Source organism: Scyliorhinus torazame, chromosome 15, assembly GCF_047496885.1.
Source record: "Scyliorhinus torazame isolate Kashiwa2021f chromosome 15, sScyTor2.1, whole genome shotgun sequence".
In the NCBI taxonomy this organism is placed as follows: Eukaryota; Metazoa; Chordata; class Chondrichthyes; order Carcharhiniformes; family Scyliorhinidae; genus Scyliorhinus; species Scyliorhinus torazame.
Genome location: NC_092721.1, coordinates 204245067 through 204269612, shown reverse-complemented (window position 1 = coordinate 204269612; position 24546 = coordinate 204245067). Strand labels below are relative to the sequence as shown.

At 56.8% G+C, this 24546-nt stretch overlaps 1 protein-coding gene across 1 annotated transcript in view; it reads right to left on the bottom strand.

The window, feature by feature from the left end:
- clpb (ClpB family mitochondrial disaggregase) overlaps positions 1–24150 on the bottom strand; it is a 212413-nt gene extending 188263 nt beyond the window's left edge. The window contains 2 exon segments of the mRNA XM_072477474.1: positions 621–672; positions 23431–24150. Coding sequence (XP_072333575.1) covers positions 621–672; positions 23431–24067 — 689 coding nt within the window. The 5' untranslated portion in view covers positions 24068–24150.
- Positions 24151–24546: the final 396 nt, after the last annotated feature.

Below are 24546 nucleotides of genomic sequence, written 5' to 3'. Positions count from 1 at the left end.
TGGGTCAGTGAATATGCTCAAGGATGAGTTAGAGTTTTGATTGACAAAGGGGATCGAGGGTTAAGGGGGACAGGAAAGTAAAGTTGAGGCCACAATCAGATCAGCCTCGATCGTACTGACTGACAGAGCAGACTCGATGGGCCGAATGGCCAGCTGACGCTCCTCTGGTTTTAGGTGCTGCATTATGGGTGCTATATAAATACAATTTGTTGTTTTGAGGTGAAGGTTTTAATTGGCAAGTGTGCAGGGCGCGGTCAGCAATCCCTGCACAGACGGGTCGATGGCCCCAGTGTTTCTACAGGCCGGAGTGTAGCTGCCCTCTCGAAGTCAGCTAGTCACAGCCCCAGCGGTAAGTGGACAGACTGCCCCCTGGTGTCCACAGCAGGGAGTGCACATTGCCACAAGGATCACCTTCGAGGTTCGAGATCGTGCGGAAGTGTTTACGTTGGAGATTTGCACAGGAAGGTGGGACATTGTATCTGGCAGACACTGTCGGAGGGGAAGCGTGCGTGTGTCAGTGAGGGCAGGAGTGAGGGCAGGAAGGGAGATGGTGATTTGGTTGGTCTTTTTGTTAGCCCCTGCGTTTTGTCAGGGTGACAGAAACAGACTGTGCTGCGTACCTGCTGACCTCGGTTGCGTTGTCCAATCGGGAAGCTTCAAGCAGGAGGTGACCTGGGAAGAAACCAAGTGTGGATCAGTCACACGTCTCTGTCACTGTGAGAGGATCCCACCCAGAAACGGCTCTGTCACTGTGAGAGGATCCCACCCAGACACGGCTCTGTCACTGTGAGAGGATCCCACCCAGAAACGGCTCTGTCACTGTGAGAGGATCCCACCCAGACACGGCTCTGTCACTGTGAGACAATCCCACCCAGACACGGCTCTGTCACTGTGAGACAATCCCACCCAGACATGTCACTGTCACTGTGAGACAATCCCACCCAGACACGGCTCTGTCACTGTGAGAGGATCCCACCCAGACACGGCTCTGTCACTGTGAGACGATCCCACCCAGACACGGCTCTGTCACTGTGAGAGGATCCCACCCAGACACGGCTCTGTCACTGTGAGACAATCCCACCCAGACACGGCTCTGTCACTGTGAGAGGATCCCACCCAGACACGGCTCTGTCACTGTGAGACAAGCCCACCCAGACACGGCTCTGTCACTGTGAGACAATCCCACCCAGACACGGCTCTGTCACTGTGAGAGGATCCCACGCAGACACGGCTCTGTCCCTGTGAGACAATCCCACCCAGACACGGCTCTGTCACTGTGAGAGGATCCCACCCAGACACGGCTCTGTCACTGTGAGACAATCCCACCCAGACACGGCTCTGTCACTGTGAGAGTATCCCACCCAGACACGGCTCTGTCACTGTGAGACAATCCCACCCAGACACGGCTCTGTCACTGTGAGACAATCCCACCCAGACACGGCTCTGTCACTGCGAGACAATCCCACCCAGACACGGCTCTGTCACTGTGAGACAATCCCACCCAGACACGGCTCTGTCATTGTGAGAGGATCCCACCCAGACACGGCTCTGTCACTGTGAGACAATCCCACCCAGACACGGCTCTGTCACTGTGAGACAATCCCACCCAGACACGGCTCTGTCACTGTGAGACAATCCCACCCAGACACGGCTCTGTCACTGTGAGACAATCCCACCCAGACACGGCTCTGTCACTGTGAGAGGATCCCACCCAGACACGGCTCTGTCACTGTGACAGGATCCCACCCAGACACGGCTCTGTCACTGTGAGACAATCCCACCCAGACACGGCTCTGTCCCTGTGACAGGATCCCACCCAGACACGGCTCTGTCACTGTGAGAGTATCCCACCCAGACACGGCTCTGTCACTGTGAGAGGATCCCACCCAGACACGTCCCTGTCACTGTGAGACAATCCCACCCAGACACGTCTCTGTCCCTGTGAGACAATCCCACCCAGACACGTCTGTCACTGTGAGACAATCCCACCCAGACACGGCTCTATCACGGTTAGAGTATCCCACCCAGACACGTCTCTGTCACTGTGAGAGTATCCCACCCAGACACGGCTCTGTCACTGTGAGAGTATCCCACCCAGACACGGCTCTGTCACTGTGAGAGGCTCCCACCCAGACACGGCTCTGTCACTGTGAGAGGATCCCACCCAGACACGGCTCTGTCCCTGTGAGAGTATCCCACCCAGACACGGCTCTGTCACTGTGAGACAATCCGACCCAGACACGGCTCTGTCACTGTGAGAGTATCCCACCCAGACACGGCTCTGTCACTGTGAGAGGATCCCACCCAGACACGGCTCTGTCACTGTGAGAGGATCCCACCCAGACACGGCTCTGTCACTGTGAGAGTATCCCACCCAGACACGGCTCTGTCACTGTGAGACAATCCCACCCAGACACGGCTCTGTCACTGTGAGAGGCTCCCACCCAGACACGGCTCTGTCACTGTGAGAGTATCCCACCCAGACACGTCTCTGTCACTGTGAGAGTATCCCGCCCAGACACGGCTCTGTCACTGTGAGGCAATCCCACCCAGACACGGCTCTGTCCCTGTGAAAGGATCCCACCCAGACACGGCTCTGTCCCTGTGACAGGATCCCACCCAGACACGGCTCTGTCACTGTGAGAGTATCCTACCCAGACACGGCTCTGTCACTGTGAGACAATCCCACCCAGACACGGCTCTGTCACTGTGAGACAATCCCACCCAGACACGGCTCTGTCACTGTGAGAGTATCCCACCCAGACACGGCTCTGTCACTGTGAGAGTATCCCACCCAGACACGGCTCTGTCACTGTGACAGGATCCCACCCAGACACGTCTCTGTCACTGTGAGACAATCCCACCCAGACACGGCTCTGTCCCTGTGAGACAATCCCACCCAGACACGGCTCTGTCACTGTGAGACAATCCCACCCAGACACGTCTCTGTCACTGTGAGACAATCCCACCCAGACACGGCTCTGTCCCTGTGACAGGATCCCACCCAGACACGGCTCTGTCACTGTGACAGGATCCCACCCAGACACGGCTCTGTCACTGTGAGAGTATCCCACCCAGACACGGCTCTGTCCCTGTGACAGGATCCCACCCAGACACGGCTCTGTCACTGTGAGACAATCCCACCCAGACACGGCTCTGTCACTGTGACAGGATCCCACCCAGACACGTCTCTGTCACTGTGAGAGTATCCTACCCAGACACGTCTCTGTCACTGTGAGACAATCCGACCCAGACACGGCTCTGTCACTGTGAGACAATCCCACCCAGACACGGCTCTGTCACTGTGAGACAATCCCACCCAGACACGGCTCTGTCACTGTGAGGCAATCCCACCCAGACACGGCTCTGTCCCTGTGACAGGATCCCACCCAGACACGGCTCTGTCCCTGTGACAGGATCCCACCCAGACACGGCTCTGTCACTGTGAGACAATCCCACCCAGACACGGCTCTGTCACTGTGAGAGTATCCCACCCAGACACGGCTCTGTCACTGTGAGAGTATCCCACCCAGACACGGCTCTGTCACTGTGACAGGATCCCACCCAGACACGTCTCTGTCACTGTGAGACAATCCCACCCAGACACGTCCCTGTCACTGTGAGAGTATCCCACCCAGACACGGCTCTGTCCCTGTGAGACAATCCCACCCAGACACGGCTCTGTCACTGTGAGACAATCCCACCCAGACACGTCTCTGTCACTGTGAGACAATCCCACCCAGACACGGCTCTGTCCCTGTGAGACAATCCCACCCAGACATGGCTCTGTCACTGTGAGAGTATCCCACCCAGACACGGCTCTGTCCCTGTGACAGGATCCCACCCAGACACGGCTCTGTCACTGTGAGACAATCCCACCCAGACACGGCTCTGTCACTGTGAGAGTATCCCACCCAGACACGGCTCTGTCACTGTGAGAGGATCCCACCCAGACACGGCTCTGTCCCTGTGAGACAATCCCACCCAGACACGGCTCTGTCACTGTGAGACAATCCCACCCAGACACGTCTCTGTCACTGTGAGACAATCCCACCCAGACACAGCTCTGTCCCTGTGAGACAATCCCACCCAGACACGGCTCTGTCACTGTGAGAGTATCCCACCCAGACACGGCTCTGTCCCTGTGACAGGATCCCACCCAGACACGGCTCTGTCACTGTGAGACAATCCCACCCAGACACGGCTCTGTCACTGTGAGAGTATCCCACCCAGACACGGCTCTGTCACTGTGAGAGGATCCCACCCAGACACGGCTCTGTCACTGTGAGACAATCCCACCCAGACACGGCTCTGTCACTGTGACAGGATCCCACCCAGACACGGCTCTGTCACTGTGAGACAATCCCACCCAGACACGGCTCTGTCACTGTGAGAGTATCCCACCCAGACACGGCTCTGTCACTGTGAGACAATCCCACCCAGACACGGCTCTGTCACTGTGAGAGTATCCCACCCAGACACGTCTCTGTCACTGTGAGAGTATCCCGCCCAGACACGGCTCTGTCACTGTGAGAGTATCCCACCCAGACACGGCTCTGTCACTGTGAGAGGCTCCCACCCAGACACGGCTCTGTCACTGTGAGAGGATCCCACCCAGACACGGCTCTGTCCCTGTGAGAGTATCCCACCCAGACACGGCTCTGTCACTGTGAGACAATCCGACCCAGACACGGCTCTGTCACTGTGAGAGTATCCCACCCAGACACGGCTCTGTCACTGTGAGAGGATCCCACCCAGACACGGCTCTGTCACTGTGAGAGGATCCCACCCAGACACGGCTCTGTCACTGTGAGAGTATCCCACCCAGACACGGCTCTGTCACTGTGAGACAATCCCACCCAGACACGGCTCTGTCACTGTGAGAGGCTCCCACCCAGACACGGCTCTGTCACTGTGAGAGTATCCCACCCAGACACGTCTCTGTCACTGTGAGAGTATCCCGCCCAGACACGGCTCTGTCACTGTGAGGCAATCCCACCCAGACACGGCTCTGTCCCTGTGACAGGATCCCACCCAGACACGGCTCTGTCCCTGTGACAGGATCCCACCCAGACACGGCTCTGTCACTGTGAGAGTATCCTACCCAGACACGGCTCTGTCACTGTGAGACAATCCCACCCAGACACGGCTCTGTCACTGTGAGACAATCCCACCCAGACACGGCTCTGTCACTGTGAGAGTATCCCACCCAGACACGGCTCTGTCACTGTGAGAGTATCCCACCCAGACTCGGCTCTGTCACTGTGACAGGATCCCACCCAGACACGTCTCTGTCACTGTGAGACAATCCCACCCAGACACGGCTCTGTCCCTGTGAGACAATCCCACCCAGACACGGCTCTGTCACTGTGAGACAATCCCACCCAGACACGTCTCTGTCACTGTGAGACAATCCCACCCAGACACGGCTCTGTCCCTGTGACAGGATCCCACCCAGACACGGCTCTGTCACTGTGACAGGATCCCACCCAGACACGGCTCTGTCACTGTGAGAGTATCCCACCCAGACACGGCTCTGTCCCTGTGACAGGATCCCACCCAGACACGGCTCTGTCACTGTGAGACAATCCCACCCAGACACGGCTCTGTCACTGTGAGAGTATCCCACCCAGACACGGCTCTGTCACTGTGAGAGTATCCCACCCAGACACGGCTCTGTCACTGTGAGAGGATCCCACCCAGACACGGCTCTGTCACTGTGAGAGGATCCCACCCAGACACGGCTCTGTCACTGTGAGAGTATCCCACCCAGACACGGCTCCGTCACTGTGAGACAATCCCACCCAGACACGGCTCTGTCACTGTGAGAGGCTCCCACCCAGACACGGCTCTGTCACTGTGAGAGTATCCCACCCAGACACGTCTCTGTCACTGTGAGAGGATCCCGCCCAGACACGGCTCTGTCACTGTGAGGCAATCCCACCCAGACACGGCTCTGTCACTGTGAGAGTATCCCACCCAGACACGGCTCTGTCCCTGTGACAGGATCCCACCCAGACACGGCTCTGTCACTGTGAGACCATCCCACCCAGACACGGCTCTGTCACTGTGACAGGATCCCACCCAGACACGTCTCTGTCACTGTGAGAGTATCCTACCCAGACACGGCTCTGTCACTGTGAGACAATCCCACCCAGACACGGCTCTGTCACTGTGAGGCAATCCCACCCAGACACGGCTCTGTCCCTGTGACAGGATCCCACCCAGACACGGCTCTGTCCCTGTGACAGGATCCCACCCAGACACGGCTCTGTCACTGTGAGAGGATCCCACCCAGACACGGCTCTGTCACTGTGAGACAATCCCACCCAGACACGGCTCTGTCACTGTGAGACAATCCCACCCAGACACGGCTCTGTCACTGTGAGACAATCCCACCCAGACACGGCTCTGTCACTGTGAGAGGATCCCACCCAGACACGGCTCTGTCACTGTGACAGGATCCCACCCAGACACGGCTCTGTCACTGTGAGACAATCCCACCCAGACACGGCTCTGACCCTGTGACAGGATCCCACCCAGACACGGCTCTGTCACTGTGAGAGTATCCCACCCAGACACGGCTCTGTCACTGTGAGAGGATCCCACCCAGACACGTCCCTGTCACTGTGAGACAATCCCACCCAGACACGTCTCTGTCCCTGTGAGACAATCCCACCCAGACACGTCTGTCACTGTGAGACAATCCCACCCAGACACGGCTCTGTCACGGTTAGAGTATCCCACCCAGACACGTCTCTGTCACTGTGAGAGTATCCCACCCAGACACGGCTCTGTCACTGTGAGAGTATCCCACCCAGACACGGCTCTGTCACTGTGAGAGGCTCCCACCCAGACACGGCTCTGTCCCTGTGAGAGTATCCCACCCAGACACGGCTCTGTCACTGTGAGACAATCCGACCCAGACACGGCTCTGTCACTGTGAGAGTATCCCACCCAGACACGGCTCTGTCACTGTGAGAGGATCCCACCCAGACACGGCTCTGTCACTGTGAGAGGATCCCACCCAGACACGGCTCTGTCACTGTGAGAGTATCCCACCCAGACACGGCTCTGTCACTGTGAGACAATCCCACCCAGACACGGCTCTGTCACTGTGAGAGGCTCCCACCCAGACACGGCTCTGTCACTGTGAGAGTATCCCACCCAGACACGTCTCTGTCACTGTGAGAGTATCCCGCCCAGACACGGCTCTGTCACTGTGAGGCAATCCCACCCAGACACGGCTCTGTCCCTGTGACAGGATCCCACCCAGACACGGCTCTGTCCCTGTGACAGGATCCCACCCAGACACGGCTCTGTCACTGTGAGAGTATCCTACCCAGACACGGCTCTGTCACTGTGAGACAATCCCACCCAGACACGGCTCTGTCACTGTGAGAGTATCCCACCCAGACACGGCTCTGTCACTGTGAGAGTATCCCACCCAGACACGGCTCTGTCACTGTGAGAGGATCCCACCCAGACACGGCTCTGTCACTGTGAGAGGATCCCACCCAGACACGGCTCTGTCACTGTGAGAGTATCCCACCCAGACACGGCTCTGTCACTGTGAGACAATCCCACCCAGACACGGCTCTGTCACTGTGAGAGGCTCCCACCCAGACACGGCTCTGTCACTGTGAGAGTATCCCACCCAGACACGTCTCTGTCACTGTGAGAGTATCCCGCCCAGACACGGCTCTGTCACTGTGAGGCAATCCCACCCAGACACGGCTCTGTCCCTGTGACAGGATCCCACCCAGACACGGCTCTGTCCCTGTGACAGGATCCCACCCAGACACGGCTCTGTCACTGTGAGAGTATCCTACCCAGACACGGCTCTGTCACTGTGAGACAATCCCACCCAGACACGGCTCTGTCACTGTGAGACAATCCCACCCAGACACGGCTCTGTCACTGTGAGAGTATCCCACCCAGACACGGCTCTGTCACTGTGAGAGTATCCCACCCAGACTCGGCTCTGTCACTGTGACAGGATCCCACCCAGACACGTCTCTGTCACTGTGAGACAATCCCACCCAGACACGGCTCTGTCCCTGTGAGACAATCCCACCCAGACACGGCTCTGTCACTGTGAGACAATCCCACCCAGACACGTCTCTGTCACTGTGAGACAATCCCACCCAGACACGGCTCTGTCCCTGTGACAGGATCCCACCCAGACACGGCTCTGTCACTGTGACAGGATCCCACCCAGACACGGCTCTGTCACTGTGAGAGTATCCCACCCAGACACGGCTCTGTCCCTGTGACAGGATCCCACCCAGACACGGCTCTGTCACTGTGAAACAATCCCACCCAGACACGGCTCTGTCACTGTGAGAGTATCCCACCCAGACACGGCTCTGTCACTGTGAGAGTATCCCACCCAGACACGGCTCTGTCACTGTGAGAGGATCCCACCCAGACACGGCTCTGTCACTGTGAGAGGATCCCACCCAGACACGGCTCTGTCACTGTGAGAGTATCCCACCCAGACACGGCTCCGTCACTGTGAGACAATCCCACCCAGACACGGCTCTGTCACTGTGAGAGGCTCCCACCCAGACACGGCTCTGTCACTGTGAGAGTATCCCACCCAGACACGTCTCTGTCACTGTGAGAGGATCCCGCCCAGACACGGCTCTGTCACTGTGAGGCAATCCCACCCAGACACGGCTCTGTCACTGTGAGAGTATCCCACCCAGACACGGCTCTGTCCCTGTGACAGGATCCCACCCAGACACGGCTCTGTCACTGTGAGACCATCCCACCCAGACACGGCTCTGTCACTGTGACAGGATCCCACCCAGACACGTCTCTGTCACTGTGAGAGTATCCTACCCAGACACGGCTCTGTCACTGTGAGACAATCCCACCCAGACACGGCTCTGTCACTGTGAGGCAATCCCACCCAGACACGGCTCTGTCCCTGTGACAGGATCCCACCCAGACACGGCTCTGTCCCTGTGACAGGATCCCACCCAGACACGGCTCTGTCACTGTGAGAGGATCCCACCCAGACACGGCTCTGTCACTGTGAGACAATCCCACCCAGACACGGCTCTGTCACTGTGAGACAATCCCACCCAGACACGGCTCTGTCACTGTGAGACAATCCCACCCAGACACGGCTCTGTCACTGTGAGAGGATCCCACCCAGACACGGCTCTGTCACTGTGACAGGATCCCACCCAGACACGGCTCTGTCACTGTGAGACAATCCCACCCAGACACGGCTCTGTCCCTGTGACAGGATCCCACCCAGACACGGCTCTGTCACTGTGAGAGTATCCCACCCAGACACGGCTCTGTCACTGTGAGAGGATCCCACCCAGACACGTCCCTGTCACTGTGAGACAATCCCACCCAGACACGTCTCTGTCCCTGTGAGACAATCCCACCCAGACACGTCTGTCACTGTGAGAGAATCCCACCCAGACACGGCTCTGTCACGGTTAGAGTATCCCACCCAGACACGTCTCTGTCACTGTGAGAGTATCCCACCCAGACACGGCTCTGTCACTGTGAGAGTATCCCACCCAGACACGGCTCTGTCACTGTGAGAGGCTCCCACCCAGACACGGCTCTGTCCCTGTGAGAGTATCCCACCCAGACACGGCTCTGTCACTGTGAGACAATCCGACCCAGACACGGCTCTGTCACTGTGAGAGTATCCCACCCAGACACGGCTCTGTCACTGTGAGAGGATCCCACCCAGACACGGCTCTGTCACTGTGAGAGGATCCCACCCAGACACGGCTCTGTCACTGTGAGAGTATCCCACCCAGACACGGCTCTGTCACTGTGAGACAATCCCACCCAGACACGGCTCTGTCACTGTGAGAGGCTCCCACCCAGACACGGCTCTGTCACTGTGAGAGTATCCCACCCAGACACGTCTCTGTCACTGTGAGAGTATCCCGCCCAGACACGGCTCTGTCACTGTGAGGCAATCCCACCCAGACACGGCTCTGTCCCTGTGACAGGATCCCACCCAGACACGGCTCTGTCCCTGTGACAGGATCCCACCCAGACACGGCTCTGTCACTGTGAGAGTATCCTACCCAGACACGGCTCTGTCACTGTGAGACAATCCCACCCAGACACGGCTCTGTCACTGTGAGACAATCCCACCCAGACACGGCTCTGTCACTGTGAGAGTATCCCACCCAGACACGGCTCTGTCACTGTGAGAGTATCCCACCCAGACACGGCTCTGTCACTGTGACAGGATCCCACCCAGACACGTCTCTGTCACTGTGAGACAATCCCACCCAGACACGGCTCTGTCCCTGTGAGACAATCCCACCCAGACACGGCTCTGTCACTGTGAGACAATCCCACCCAGACACGTCTCTGTCACTGTGAGACAATCCCACCCAGACACGGCTCTGTCCCTGTGACAGGATCCCACCCAGACACGGCTCTGTCACTGTGACAGGATCCCACCCAGACACGGCTCTGTCACTGTGAGAGTATCCCACCCAGACACGGCTCTGTCCCTGTGACAGGATCCCACCCAGACACGGCTCTGTCACTGTGAGACAATCCCACCCAGACACGGCTCTGTCACTGTGAGAGTATCCCACCCAGACACGGCTCTGTCACTGTGAGAGTATCCCACCCAGACACGGCTCTGTCACTGTGAGAGGATCCCACCCAGACACGGCTCTGTCACTGTGAGAGGCTCCCACCCAGACACGGCTCTGTCACTGTGAGAGTATCCCACCCAGACACGTCTCTGTCACTGTGAGAGGATCCCGCCCAGACACGGCTCTGTCACTGTGAGGCAATCCCACCCAGACACGGCTCTGTCACTGTGAGAGTATCCCACCCAGACACGGCTCTGTCCCTGTGACAGGATCCCACCCAGACACGGCTCTGTCACTGTGAGACAATCCCACCCAGACACGGCTCTGTCACTGTGACAGGATCCCACCCAGACACGTCTCTGTCACTGTGAGAGTATCCTACCCAGACACGTCTCTGTCACTGTGAGACAATCCCACCCAGACACGGCTCTGTCACTGTGAGACAATCCCACCCAGACACGGCTCTGTCACTGTGAGACAATCCCACCCAGACACGGCTCTGTCACTGTGAGGCAATCCCACCCAGACACGGCTCTGTCCCTGTGACAGGATCCCACCCAGACACGGCTCTGTCCCTGTGACAGGATCCCACCCAGACACGGCTCTGTCACTGTGAGACAATCCCACCCAGACACGGCTCTGTCACTGTGAGAGTATCCCACCCAGACACGGCTCTGTCACTGTGAGAGTATCCCACCCAGACACGGCTCTGTCACTGTGACAGGATCCCACCCAGACACGTCTCTGTCACTGTGAGACAATCCCACCCAGACACGTCCCTGTCACTGTGAGACTATCCCACCCAGACACGGCTCTGTCCCTGTGAGACAATCCCACCCAGACACGGCTCTGTCACTGTGAGACAATCCCACCCAGACACGTCTCTGTCACTGTGAGACAATCCCACCCAGACACGGCTCTGTCCCTGTGAGACAATCCCACCCAGACATGGCTCTGTCACTGTGAGAGTATCCCACCCAGACACGGCTCTGTCCCTGTGACAGGATCCCACCCAGACACGGCTCTGTCACTGTGAGACAATCCCACCCAGACACGGCTCTGTCACTGTGAGAGTATCCCACCCAGACACGGCTCTGTCACTGTGAGACAATCCCACCCAGACACGGCTCTGTCCCTGTGAGACAATCCCACCCAGACACGGCTCTGTCACTGTGAGAGTATCCCACCCAGACACGGCTCTGTCACTGTGAGACAATCCCACCCAGACACGGCTCTGTCACTGTGAGACAATCCCACCCAGACACGGCTCTGTCACTGTGAGAGTATCCCACCCAGACACGGCTCTGTCACTGTGAGAGGATCCCACCCAGACACGGCTCTGTCACTGTGAGACAATCCCACCCAGACACGGCTCTGTCACTGTGACAGGATCCCACCCAGACACGGCTCTGTCACTGTGAGACAATCCCACCCAGACACGGCTCTGTCACTGTGAGAGTATCCCACCCAGACACGGCTCTGTCACTGTGAGACAATCCCACCCAGACACGGCTCTGTCACTGTGAGAGGCTCCCACCCAGACACGGCTCTGTCACTGTGAGAGGATCCCACCCAGACACGGCTCTGTCCCTGTGAGAGTATCCCACCCAGACACGGCTCTGTCACTGTGAGACAATCCGACCCAGACACGGCTCTGTCACTGTGAGCGTATCCCACCCAGACACGGCTCTGTCACTGTGAGAGGATCCCACCCAGACACGGCTCTGTCACTGTGAGAGTATCCCACCCAGACACGGCTCTGTCACTGTGAGACAATCCCACCCAGACACGGCTCTGTCACTGTGAGAGGCTCCCACCCAGACACGGCTCTGTCACTGTGAGAGTATCCCACCCAGACACGTCTCTGTCACTGTGAGAGTATCCCGCCCAGACACGGCTCTGTCACTGTGAGGCAATCCCACCCAGACACGGCTCTGTCCCTGTGACAGGATCCCACCCAGACACGGCTCTGTCCCTGTGACAGGATCCCACCCAGACACGGCTCTGTCACTGTGAGAGTATCCTACCCAGACACGGCTCTGTCACTGTGAGACAATCCCACCCAGACACGGCTCTGTCACTGTGAGACAATCCCACCCAGACACGGCTCTGTCACTGTGAGAGTATCCCACCCAGACACGGCTCTGTCACTGTGAGAGTATCCCACCCAGACACGGCTCTGTCACTGTGACAGGATCCCACCCAGACACGTCTCTGTCACTGTGAGACAATCCCACCCAGACACGGCTCTGTCCCTGTGAGACAATCCCACCCAGACACGGCTCTGTCACTGTGAGACAATCCCACCCAGACACGTCTCTGTCACTGTGAGACAATCCCACCCAGACACAGCTCTGTCCCTGTGACAGGATCCCACCCAGACACGGCTCTGTCACTGTGACAGGATCCCACCCAGACACGGCTCTGTCACTGTGAGAGTATCCCACCCAGACACGGCTCTGTCCCTGTGACAGGATCCCACCCAGACACGGCTCTGTCACTGTGAGACAATCCCACCCAGACACGGCTCTGTCACTGTGAGAGTATCCCACCCAGACACGGCTCTGTCACTGTGAGAGTATCCCACCCAGACACGGCTCTGTCACTGTGAGAGGATCCCACCCAGACACGGCTCTGTCACTGTGAGAGGATCCCACCCAGACACGGCTCTGTCACTGTGAGAGGCTCCCACCCAGACACGGCTCTGTCACTGTGAGAGTATCCCACCCAGACACGTCTCTGTCACTGTGAGAGGATCCCGCCCAGACACGGCTCTGTCACTGTGAGGCAATCCCACCCAGACACGGCTCTGTCACTGTGAGAGTATCCCACCCAGACACGGCTCTGTCCCTGTGACAGGATCCCACCCAGACACGGCTCTGTCACTGTGAGACCATCCCACCCAGACACGGCTCTGTCACTGTGACAGGATCCCACCCAGACACGTCTCTGTCACTGTGAGAGTATCCTACCCAGACACGGCTCTGTCACTGTGAGACAATCCCACCCAGACACGGCTCTGTCACTGTGAGGCAATCCCACCCAGACACGGCTCTGTCCCTGTGACAGGATCCCACCCAGACACGGCTCTGTCCCTGTGACAGGATCCCACCCAGACACGGCTCTGTCACTGTGAGACAATCCCACCCAGACACGGCTCTGTCACTGTGAGAGTATCCCACCCAGACACGGCTCTGTCACTGTGAGAGTATCCCACCCAGACACGGCTCTGTCACTGTGACAGGATCCCACCCAGACACGTCTCTGTCACTGTGAGACAATCCCACCCAGACACGTCCCTGTCACTGTGAGAGTATCCCACCCAGACACGGCTCTGTCACTGTGACAGGATCCCACCCAGACACGGCTCTGTCACTGTGAGACAATCCCACCCAGACACGTCTCTGTCACTGTGAGACAATCCCACCCAGACACGGCTCTGTCCCTGTGACAGGATCCCACCCAGACATGGCTCTGTCACTGTGACAGGATCCCACCCAGACACGGCTCTGTCACTGTGAGAGTATCCCACCCAGACACGGCTCTGTCCCTGTGACAGGATCCCACCCAGACACGGCTCTGTCACTGTGAGACAATCCCACCCAGACACGGCTCTGTCACTGTGAGAGGATCCCACCCAGACACGGCTCTGTCACTGTGAGACAATCCCACCCAGACACGGCTCTGTCACTGTGACAGGATCCCACCCAGACACGGCTCTGTCACTGTGAGACAATCCCACCCAGACACGGCTCTGTCACTGTGAGAGTATCCCACCCAGACACGGCTCTGTCACTGTGAGACAATCCCACCCAGACACGGCTCTGTCACTGTGAGACAATCCCACCCAGACACGGCTCTGTCACTGTGAGACAATCCCACCCAGACACGGCTCTGTCCCTGTGACAGGATCCCACGCAGACACGGCTCTGTCCCTTTGACAGGATCCCACCCAGACACGGCTCTGTCACTGTGAGACAATCCCACCCAGACACGGCTCTGTCCCTGTGACAGGATCCCACGCAGACACGGCTCTGTCCCTTTGACAGGATCCCACCCAGACACGGCTCTGTCACTGTGAGACAATCCCACCCAGACACGGCTCTGTCCCTGTGAGACAATCCCACCCAGAAACGTCCCTGTCACTGTGAGAGGATCCCACCCAGACACGTCCTGTCACTGTGAGACAATCCCACCCAGACACGGCTCTGTCACTGTGAGAGTATCCCACCCAGACACGGCTCTGTCCCTGTGAGACAATCCCACCCAGACACGGCTCTGTCACTGTGAGACAATCCCACCCAGACACTGTTCTATGACTGAGAGAGGATCCCACCCAGACACGTCTCTGTGACTGTAAGACAATCCCACCCAAACACGGCTCTGTCACTGTGAGAGGATCCCACCCAGACACGGCTCTGTCCGTGAGAGACAATCCCACCCAGACATGGCTCTGTCCCTGTGAGACAATCCCACCCAGACACGTCCTGTCACTGTGAGAGGATCCCAGCCAGACACGGCTCTGTCACTGTGAGACAATCCCACCCAGACACGGCTTTGTCACTGTGAGAGGATCCCACCCAGACACGGCTCTGTCACTGTGAGAGTATCCCACCCAGACACGTCTGTCACTGTGAGACAATCCCACCCAGACACGTCTGTCACTGTGAGACAATCCCACCCAGACACGTCTGTCACTGTGAGACAATCCCACCCAGACACGGCTCTGTCACTGTGAGAGTATCCCACCCAGACACGTCTCTGTCACTGTGAGAGTATCCCACCCAGACACGTCTCTGTCACTGTGAGAGTATCCCGCCCAGACACGGCTCTGTCCCTGTGACAGGATCCCACCCAGACACGGCTCTGTCACTGTGACAGGATCCCACCCAGACACGGCTCTGTCCCTGTGAGACAATCCCACCCAGACACGTCTCTGTCACTGTGACAGGATCCCACCCAGACACGGCTCTGTCACTGTGAGACAATCCCACCCAGACACGGCTCTGTCACTGTGAGAGTATCCCACCCAGACACGGCTCTGTCCCTGTGAGACAATCCCACCCAGACACGTCTCTGTCACTGTGAGACAATCCCACCCAGACACGGCTCTGTCACTGTGAGAGGATCCCACCCAGACACGTCTCTGTCACTGTGAGACAATCCCACCCAGACACGGCTCTGTCACTGTGAGAGGATCCCACCCAGACACGGCTCTGTCACTGTGACAGGATCCCACCCAGACACGGCTCTGTCACTGTGAGACAATCCCACCCAGACACGGCTCTGTCACTGTGAGAGTATCCCACCCAGACACGGCTCTGTCCCTGTGAGACAATCCCACCCAGACACGTCTCTGTCACTGTGAGACAATCCCACCCAGACACGGCTCTGTCACTGTGAGAGGATCCCACCCAGACACGGCTCTGTCACTGTGAGAGTATCCCACCCAGACACGGCTCTGTCACTGTGAGAGTATCCCACCCAGACACGGCTCTGTCACTGTGACAGGATCCCACCCAGACACGGCTCTGTCACTGTGACAGGATCCCACCCAGACACGTCTCTGTCACTGTGAGACAATCCCACCCAGACACGTCCCTGTCACTGTGAGTGGATCCCACCCAGACACGTCTCTGTCACTGTGAGAGTATCCCACCCAGACACGGCTCTGTCCCTGTGAGACAATCCCACCCAGACACGGCTCTGTCACTGTGAGACAATCCCACCCAGACACGTCTCTGTCACTGTGAGACAATCCCACCCAGACACGGCTCTGTCCCTGTGACAGGATCCCACCCAGACACGGCTCTGTCACTGTGACAGGATCCCACCCAGACACGGCTCTGTCACTGTGAGAGTATCCCACCCAGACACGGCTCTGTCCCTGTGACAGGATCCCACCCAGACACGGCTCTGTCACTGTGAGACAATCCCACCCAGACACGGCTCTGTCCCTGTGAGAGGATCCCACCCAGACACGGCTCTGTCACTGTGAGAGGATCCCACCCAGACACGGCTCTGTCACTGTGAGACAATCCCACCCAGACACGGCTCTGTCACTGTGACAGGATCCCACCCAGACACGGCTCTGTCACTGTGAGACAATCCCACCCAGACACGGCTCTGTCACTGTGAGAGTATCCCACCCAGACACGGCTCTGTCACTGTGAGACAATCCCACCCAGACACGGCTCTGTCACTGTGAGAGTATCCCACCCAGACACGGCTCTGTCACTGTGAGACAATCCCACCCAGACACGGCTCTGTCACTGTGAGACAATCCCACCCAGACACGGCTCTGTCACTGTGAGACAATCCCACCCAGACACGGCTCTGTCCCTGTGACAGGATCCCACGCAGACACGGCTCTGTCCCTTTGACAGGATCCCACCCAGACACGGCTCTGTCACTGTGAGACAATCCCACCCAGACACGGCCCTGTCCCTGTGAGACAATCCCACCCAGACACGGCTCTGTCACTGTGAGAGGATCCCACCCAGACACGGCTCTGTCACTGTGAGACAATCCCACCCAGAAACGTCCCTGTCACTGTGAGAGGATCCCACCCAGACACGTCCTGTCACTGTGAGACAATCCCACCCAGACACGGCTCTGTCACTGTGAGAGTATCCCACCCAGACACGGCTCTGTCCCTGTGAGACAATCCCACCCAGACACGGCTCTGTCACTGTGAGACAATCCCACCCAGACACGTCTCTGTCACTGTGAGACAATCCCACCCAGACACTGTTCTATGACTGAGAGAGGATCCCACCCAGACACGTCTCTGTGACTGTAAGACAATCCCACCCAAACACGGCTCTGTCACTGTGAGAGGATCCCACCCAGACACGGCTCTGTCCGTGAGAGACAATCCCACCCATACATGGCTCTGTCCCTGTGAGACAATCCCACCCAGACACGTCCTGTCACTGTGAGAGGATCCCACCCAGACACGGCTCTGTCACTGTGAGACAATCCCACCCAGACACGGCTTTGTCACTGTGAGAGGATCCCACCCAGACACGGCTCTGTCACTGTGAGAGTATCCCACCCAGACACGGCTCTGTCACTGTGAGAGTATCCCACCCAGACACGGCTCTGTCACTGTGAGAGGATCCCACCCAGACACGGCTCTGTCACTGTGACAGGATCCCACCCAGACACGGCTCTGTCCCTGTGAGGGGATCCCACCCAGACACGTCCTGTCACTGTGAGAGGATCCCACCCAGACACGGCTCTGTCACTGTGAGACAATCCCACCCAGACACGGCTTTGTCACTGTGAGAGGATCCCACCCAGACACGGCTCTGTCACTGTGAGAGTATCCCACCCAGACACGGCTCTGTCACTGTGAGAGTTTCCCACCCAGACACGGCTCTGTCTCTGTGACAGGATCCCACCCAGACACGGCTCTGTCAGTGTGAGACAATCCCACCCAGACACGGCTCTGTCCCTGTGAGACAATCCCACCCAGACACGGCTCTGTCACTGTGAGACAATCCCACCCAGACACGGCTCTGTCACTGTGAGACAATCCCACCCAGATACGGCTCTGTCACTGTGAGACAATCCCACCCAGACACGTCTCTGTCACTGTGAGACAATCCCACCCAGACACGGCTCTGTCCCTGTGACAGGATCCCACCCAGACACGGCTCTGTCACTGTGAGAGTATCCCACCAGACACGGCTCTGTCACTGTGACACAATCCCACCCAGACACGTCCCTGTCACTGTGAGAGTATCCCACCCAGACACGGCTCTGTCACTGTGAGAGTATCCCACCCAGACACGGCTCTGTCACTGTGAGACAATCCCACCCAGACACGTCCCTGTCACTGTGAGAGTATCCCACCCAGACACGGCTCTGTCCCTGTGAGACAATCCCACCCAGACACGGCTTTGTCCCTGTGAGACAATCCCACCCAGACACGGCTCTGTCCCTGGGAGACAATCCCACCCAGACACGGCTCTGTCCCTGTGAGAGGATCCCACCCAGACACGGCTCTGTCCCTGTGAGAGGATCCCACCCAGACACGGCTCTGTCACTGTGAGAGTATCCCACCCAGACACGGCTCTGTCACTGTGAGAGAATCCCACCCAGACACGGCTCTGTCACTGTGAGACAATCCCACTCAGACACGTCTCTGTCACTGTGAGTGGATCCCACCCAGACACGTCTCTGTCACTGTGAGAGGATCCCACCCAGACACGGCTCTGTCCCTGTGAGACAATCCCACCCAGACACGTCTCTGTCACTGTGAGTGGATCCCACCCAGACACAGCTCTGTAACTGTGAGAGGATCCCACCCAGACACGGCTCTGTCCCTGTGAGAGGATCCCACCCAGACACGGCTCTGTAACTGTGAGAGGATCCCACCCAGACACGTCCCTGTCACTGTGAGACAATCCCACCCAGACACGGCTTTGTCACTGTGAGACAATCCCACCCAGACACGGCTCTGTCACTGTGAGAGGATCCCACCCAGACACGGCTCTGTCACTGTGAGAGTATCCTACCCAGACACGGCTCTGTCACTGTGAGAGGATCCCACCGAGACACGGCTCTGTCACTGTGAGAGTATCCCACCCAGACACAGCTCTGTCACTGTGAGAGTATCCTACCCAGACACGGCTCTGTCACTGTGAGAGTATCCCACCCAGACACGGCTCTGTCACTGTGAGAGTATCCTACCCAGACACGGCTCTGTCACTGTGAGAGTATCCCACCGAGACACTAGCACCGAAGGCCCAAATCCACCTCGTTTACCATCTAAATGATGCAACACAACGGACCTATTGCCCAAATCCCACAACAGGCACAGGCGGGAGGTGAGGGAAATCCCCAGTGGAGGAGATTTGGGAGGCGTAGGTCTGGAGTTACCTGTTCGTCAACACCTCACTCACCCGGTGTCACCTCCCAAAATACTCGGGTCGAGTCCCTCAACATGTCCGATAATAAACCCATGCAATCTGAAAGAATCAACATCAGCGGCTTCCACTACCTGCTTCAGTTCAAACTGAAGGAGGCCATTTAGCCCACCATGCCCGTCCTAGCTTTCTAATCCCAATTCCCTGCCCATTCCCCAAACTCTTCAACTTCCCTCCCCAGATCATTAAGGAATTTGGTTTCTCCACATGGTTTCTGGTCAACCTCCCGATAACCCACTGGAAGTAAAATTATTCTCCAAAAATCATCTGCAAAAGCAGTGGTTCAAACATTGCCTCGAGTTACTGATTGGCCACCGGTATTAATCTGACCGATTAAGGTTACAATCTACCTCAGACAGTTTAGTGTTTCAAGCGGACATTTCCTTAATCTTGGGATTCAGGGAGGTCCTCCCGGACCGGGAGGGGGGGGGGGGGCATTCGGCCCCTCCCTCAAGCCTCTTCCACCAGTTATGGCTGATCGCCACTTCAACGCGAGGACTTTCTATTAATCCTGTCTCTGTCATTGGTTCACCTCAGTGGGAGTTTAGAGTTACAGAGACAGAGCAGTCGGTCAGGAAGGATGTGGAGGCATTAGAGAATGCAGAAAGGATTCACAAGAATGGTTCAAGGGATGGGGCGCTTTGGTTAAGATAGATAGAGTGGGAGCGTTTTCCTTGCAGGAAGGGTTGAGGGGAGATTTGATAGCGGTATTCAAAACTATGAGGGTTCTGCGCAGTTAAATGTCCCTCACATTGCTGTGAGTCTGGAGTCACATGCAGGCCAGACTGGGTAAGGACTGCGGATTTCCTTCCCGAAAGGACATCAGTGAGTGTTCGGAGAGCCAGCACAGACGTGACTAACCGCCTCTGCAGGGTGACGATTCTGCCAATCTCCATTTCTCTATTGTTGCTCCAGATCCCTTCGTTCCTTACCCAGTCTGAGGTGCCAAATGATCCCAATTGTTTTTCGTCCGCAGGGGGGGGGGTTAAGATTCCTGCCCCCCACTTCCCGTCAGGATCTGCTTCCTGACATCCCTCCCCTCCCCGAACGGCCGGGCTCTCGGTTTAAGATTCTGCCCCCTTGTTCTGAACTCCCCCACCAGAGGAAATAGTTTCTCTATCATCGACCCTCTCGAATCCTTTAATCATCTTAAACACCTCAATTAGACACCCCGTAACCTTCACAATGAGGCAGTTCCTGTCACCTCTCGTTATATCCTAGCCCTTGGCAACATTCTGGTGAATCCGTGCTACCTCCCTCTGAGGCTGATAGACCCTCTGAACGATGCGCTGCCCGGGTGTGGTCTCACCAGAGCATTGTACAGCTGCAACAAAACCTCCGCCCTCTCGCTATCCCTGAGGAACAAAGAACAAAGAAATGTACAGCACAGGAACAGGCCCTTCGGCCCTCCAAGCCCGTGCCGACCATGCTGCCCGACTAAACTACAACCTTCTACACTTCCTGGGTCCGTATCCTTCTATTCCCATCCTATTCATATATTTGTCAAGATGCCCCTTAAATGTCCCTATCGTCCCTGCTTCCACTACCTCCTCCGGTAGCGAGTTCCAGGCACCCACTACCCTCTGCGTAAAAAACTTGCCTCGTACATCTACTCTAAACCTTGCCCCTCTCACCTTAAACCTATGCCCCCTAGTAATTGACCCCTCTACCCTGGGGAAAAGCCTCTCACTATCCACTCTGTCTATGCCCCTCATAATTTTGTATACCTCTATCAGGTCGCCCCTCAACCTCCTTCGTTCCAGTGAGAACAAACCGAGTTTATTCAATCGCTCCTCATAGCTAATGCCCACCATACCAGGCAACATTCTGGTAAATCTCTTCTGCACCCTCTCTAAAGCCTCCACATCCTTCTGGTAGTGTGGCGACCAGAATTGAACACTATACTCCAAGTGTGGCCTAACTAAGGTTCTATACAGCTGCAACATGACTTGCCAATTCTTATACTCAATGCCCCGGCCAATGAAGGCAAGCATGCCGTATGCCTTCTTGACTACCTTCTCCACCTGTGTTGCCCCTTTCAATGACCTGTGGACCTGTACTCCTAGATCTCTTTGACTTTCAATACTCTTGAGGGTTCTACCATTCACTGTATATTCCCTACCTGCATTAGACCTTCCAAAATGCATTACCTCACATTTGTCCGGATTAAACTCCATCTGCCATCTCTCCGCCCAAGTCTCCAGACAATCTAAATCCTGCTGTATCCTCCGACAGTCCTCATCGCTATCCGCAATTCCACCAACCTTTGTGTCGTCTGCAAACTTACTAATCAGACCAGTTACATTTTCCTCCAAATCATTTATATATACTACAAAGAGCAAAGGTCCCAGCACTGATCCCTGTGGAACACCACTGGTCACAGCCCTCCAATTAGAAAAGCATCCCTCCATTGCTACTCTCTGCCTTCTATGGCCTAGCCAGTTCTGTATCCACCTTGCCAGCTCACCCCTGATCCCGTGTGACTTCACCTTTTGTACTAGTCTACCATGAGGGACCTTGTCAAAGGCCTTACTGAAGTCCATATAGACAACATCTACTGCCCTACCTGCATCAATCATCTTAGTGACCTCCTCAAAAAACTCGATCAAGTTAGTGAGACTCAACCTCCCCTTCACAAAACCGTGCTGCCTCTCACTAATACGTCCATTTGCTTCCAAATGGGAGTAGATCCTGTCTCGAAGAATTCTCTCCAGTAATTTCCCTACCACTGAAGGCTCACCGGCCTGTAGTTCCCGGGATTATCCTTGCTACCCTTCTTAAACAGAGGAACAACATTGGCTATTCTCCAGTCCTCCGGGACATCCCCTGAAGACAGCGAGGATCCAAAGATTTCTGTCAAGGCCTCAGCAATTTCCTCTCCAGCCTCCTTCAGTATTCTGGGGTAGATCCCATCAGGCCCTGGGGACTTATCTACCTTAACATTTTTTAAGACACCCAACACCTCGTCTTTTTGGATCACAATGTGACCCAGGCTATCTACACCCCCTTCTCCAGACTCAACATCTACCAATTCCTTCTCTTTGGTGAATACTGATGCAAAGTATTCATTTAGTACCTCGCCCATTTCCTCTGGCTCCACACATAGATTCCCTTGCCTATCCTTCAGTGGGCCAACCCTTTCCCTGGCTACCCTCTTGCTTTTTATGTACGTGTAAAAAGCCTTGGGATTTTCCTTAACCCTATTTGCCAATGACTTTTCGTGACCCCTTCTAGCCCTCCTGACTCCTTGCTTAAGTTCCTTCCTACTTTCCTTATATTCCACGCAGGCTTCGTCTGTTCCCAGCCTTTTAGCCCTGACAAATGCCTCCTTTTTCTTTTTGACGAGGCCTACAATATCACTCGTCATCCAAGGTTCCCGAAAATTGCCGTATTTATCTTTCTTCCTCACAGGAACATGCCGGTCCTGTATTCCTTTCAACTGCCACTTGAAAGCCTCCCACATGTCAGATGTTGATTTGCCCTCAAACATCCGCCCCCAATCTATGTTCTTCAGTTCCCGCCTAATATTGTTATAACTAGCCTTCCCCCAATTTAGCACATTCGTCCTCAGACCACTCTTATCCTTGTCCACCAGTACTTTAAAACTTACTGAATTGTGGTCACTGTTACCGAAATGCTCCCCTACTGAAACATCGAGTCACACAGACTCGAAACGTTTTCTCTCTCCACCGACAGTGCCAGACCGGCCGGGTTTATCCAGCATTTTCTGTTTTTATTTCAGATTTCCAATCAGCACTATTTACTCTTCCTATTCCACTTGGAAATGTTAACACTGGGGTCTTGGTGGAGTGGAATTGTTGGAAACCTGGAGTTGGGCGGATTCAGGAGGTACCCTCGCCACCCCTCCCTCACTGCGTTACGGAGTGACTACTCACCATCTGACCCTGGTGTTCTGCTGTAGCAATAGGTAAGGGCGGCTGCCAGTGTAAAGAGGCTGGCAGAGGTTCCCACTGCCCATTCTCCCTGATCTTCCCCCTGCTGTGATCGCCTCCCCTCGGCCACAGCCTCCAACTGCAAGCCGGCCACTGGCTCACAATGCCGCCCGGTGGCCGCCCCGGGGAACTGCAACAACCAGCAGCGGCTCCCGGCGGCGGGAGGTTGGAACTGCCGCTCGGCGGCCGGCAGATAGCGGCTCCCCGCGTCGGGAGGATGGAACTGCAGCTCAGATGCCGCCAGACAGCGGCTCCCCGCGGCGGGAGGGTGCAACGGCAGCTCGGCGGCCGGCAGACAGCGGCTCCCCGCGTCGGGAGGATGGAACTGCAGCCCGGCGGCCGGCAGACAGCGGCTACTCGCGTCGGGAGGATGGAACTGCAGCCCGGCGGCCGGCAGACAGCGGATCCCCGCGGCGGGAGGCCGGGACAGCGCAGCACAGGCTCTCTCCGGGACCGGGAAGAGCCGCCACCCGGTCACCGTGGGTGCGTTTGCGAGCCGCCGCCCGACTTCGCTCAAACTCCAGCGGGCCCGGAGGTAGCGGGTTACGAGGGACCGGCCCGTCTCCCTGGCGACCGCCATCGTGCCGTAAAAGAAACAGCTAAAAATTTCTCATAGGCCTTGATCTCGATCACTTTACGGCCGAGCGGAAGCAACGTCACAATCCGCGCTGCACGGTGGGAGGCTTCCCCGGGGCATCCTGGGATGTAGTTCTCCCTGTGTTTACGTCACTGCTGTCTGCGCCGTGGGGCACTACATGTCCCAGGGGTCAGTGCGGCGCGCCTGCGCAAAGCTGGGCGGCAGGGTGTTGGCCACATTGAGATGACCACTGGGTGACCACTTTGCAGAACAGCTTTGCTCAGTCCGCAAGCAGGACCCCAACCGATGTCACGTGCCTCTTTAGCACACCACCTTGCTGTGTGACAGTGCTGTAAAACCCTGTGACTTGATGACTCAACAACATTAGACTGTGACCTTAGCACTGCTGCCTCACAGCGCCAGGGTCCCGGGTTCGATTCCGGCTTGGGTCACTGTCTGTGCGGAGTCTGCACATCCCGTGT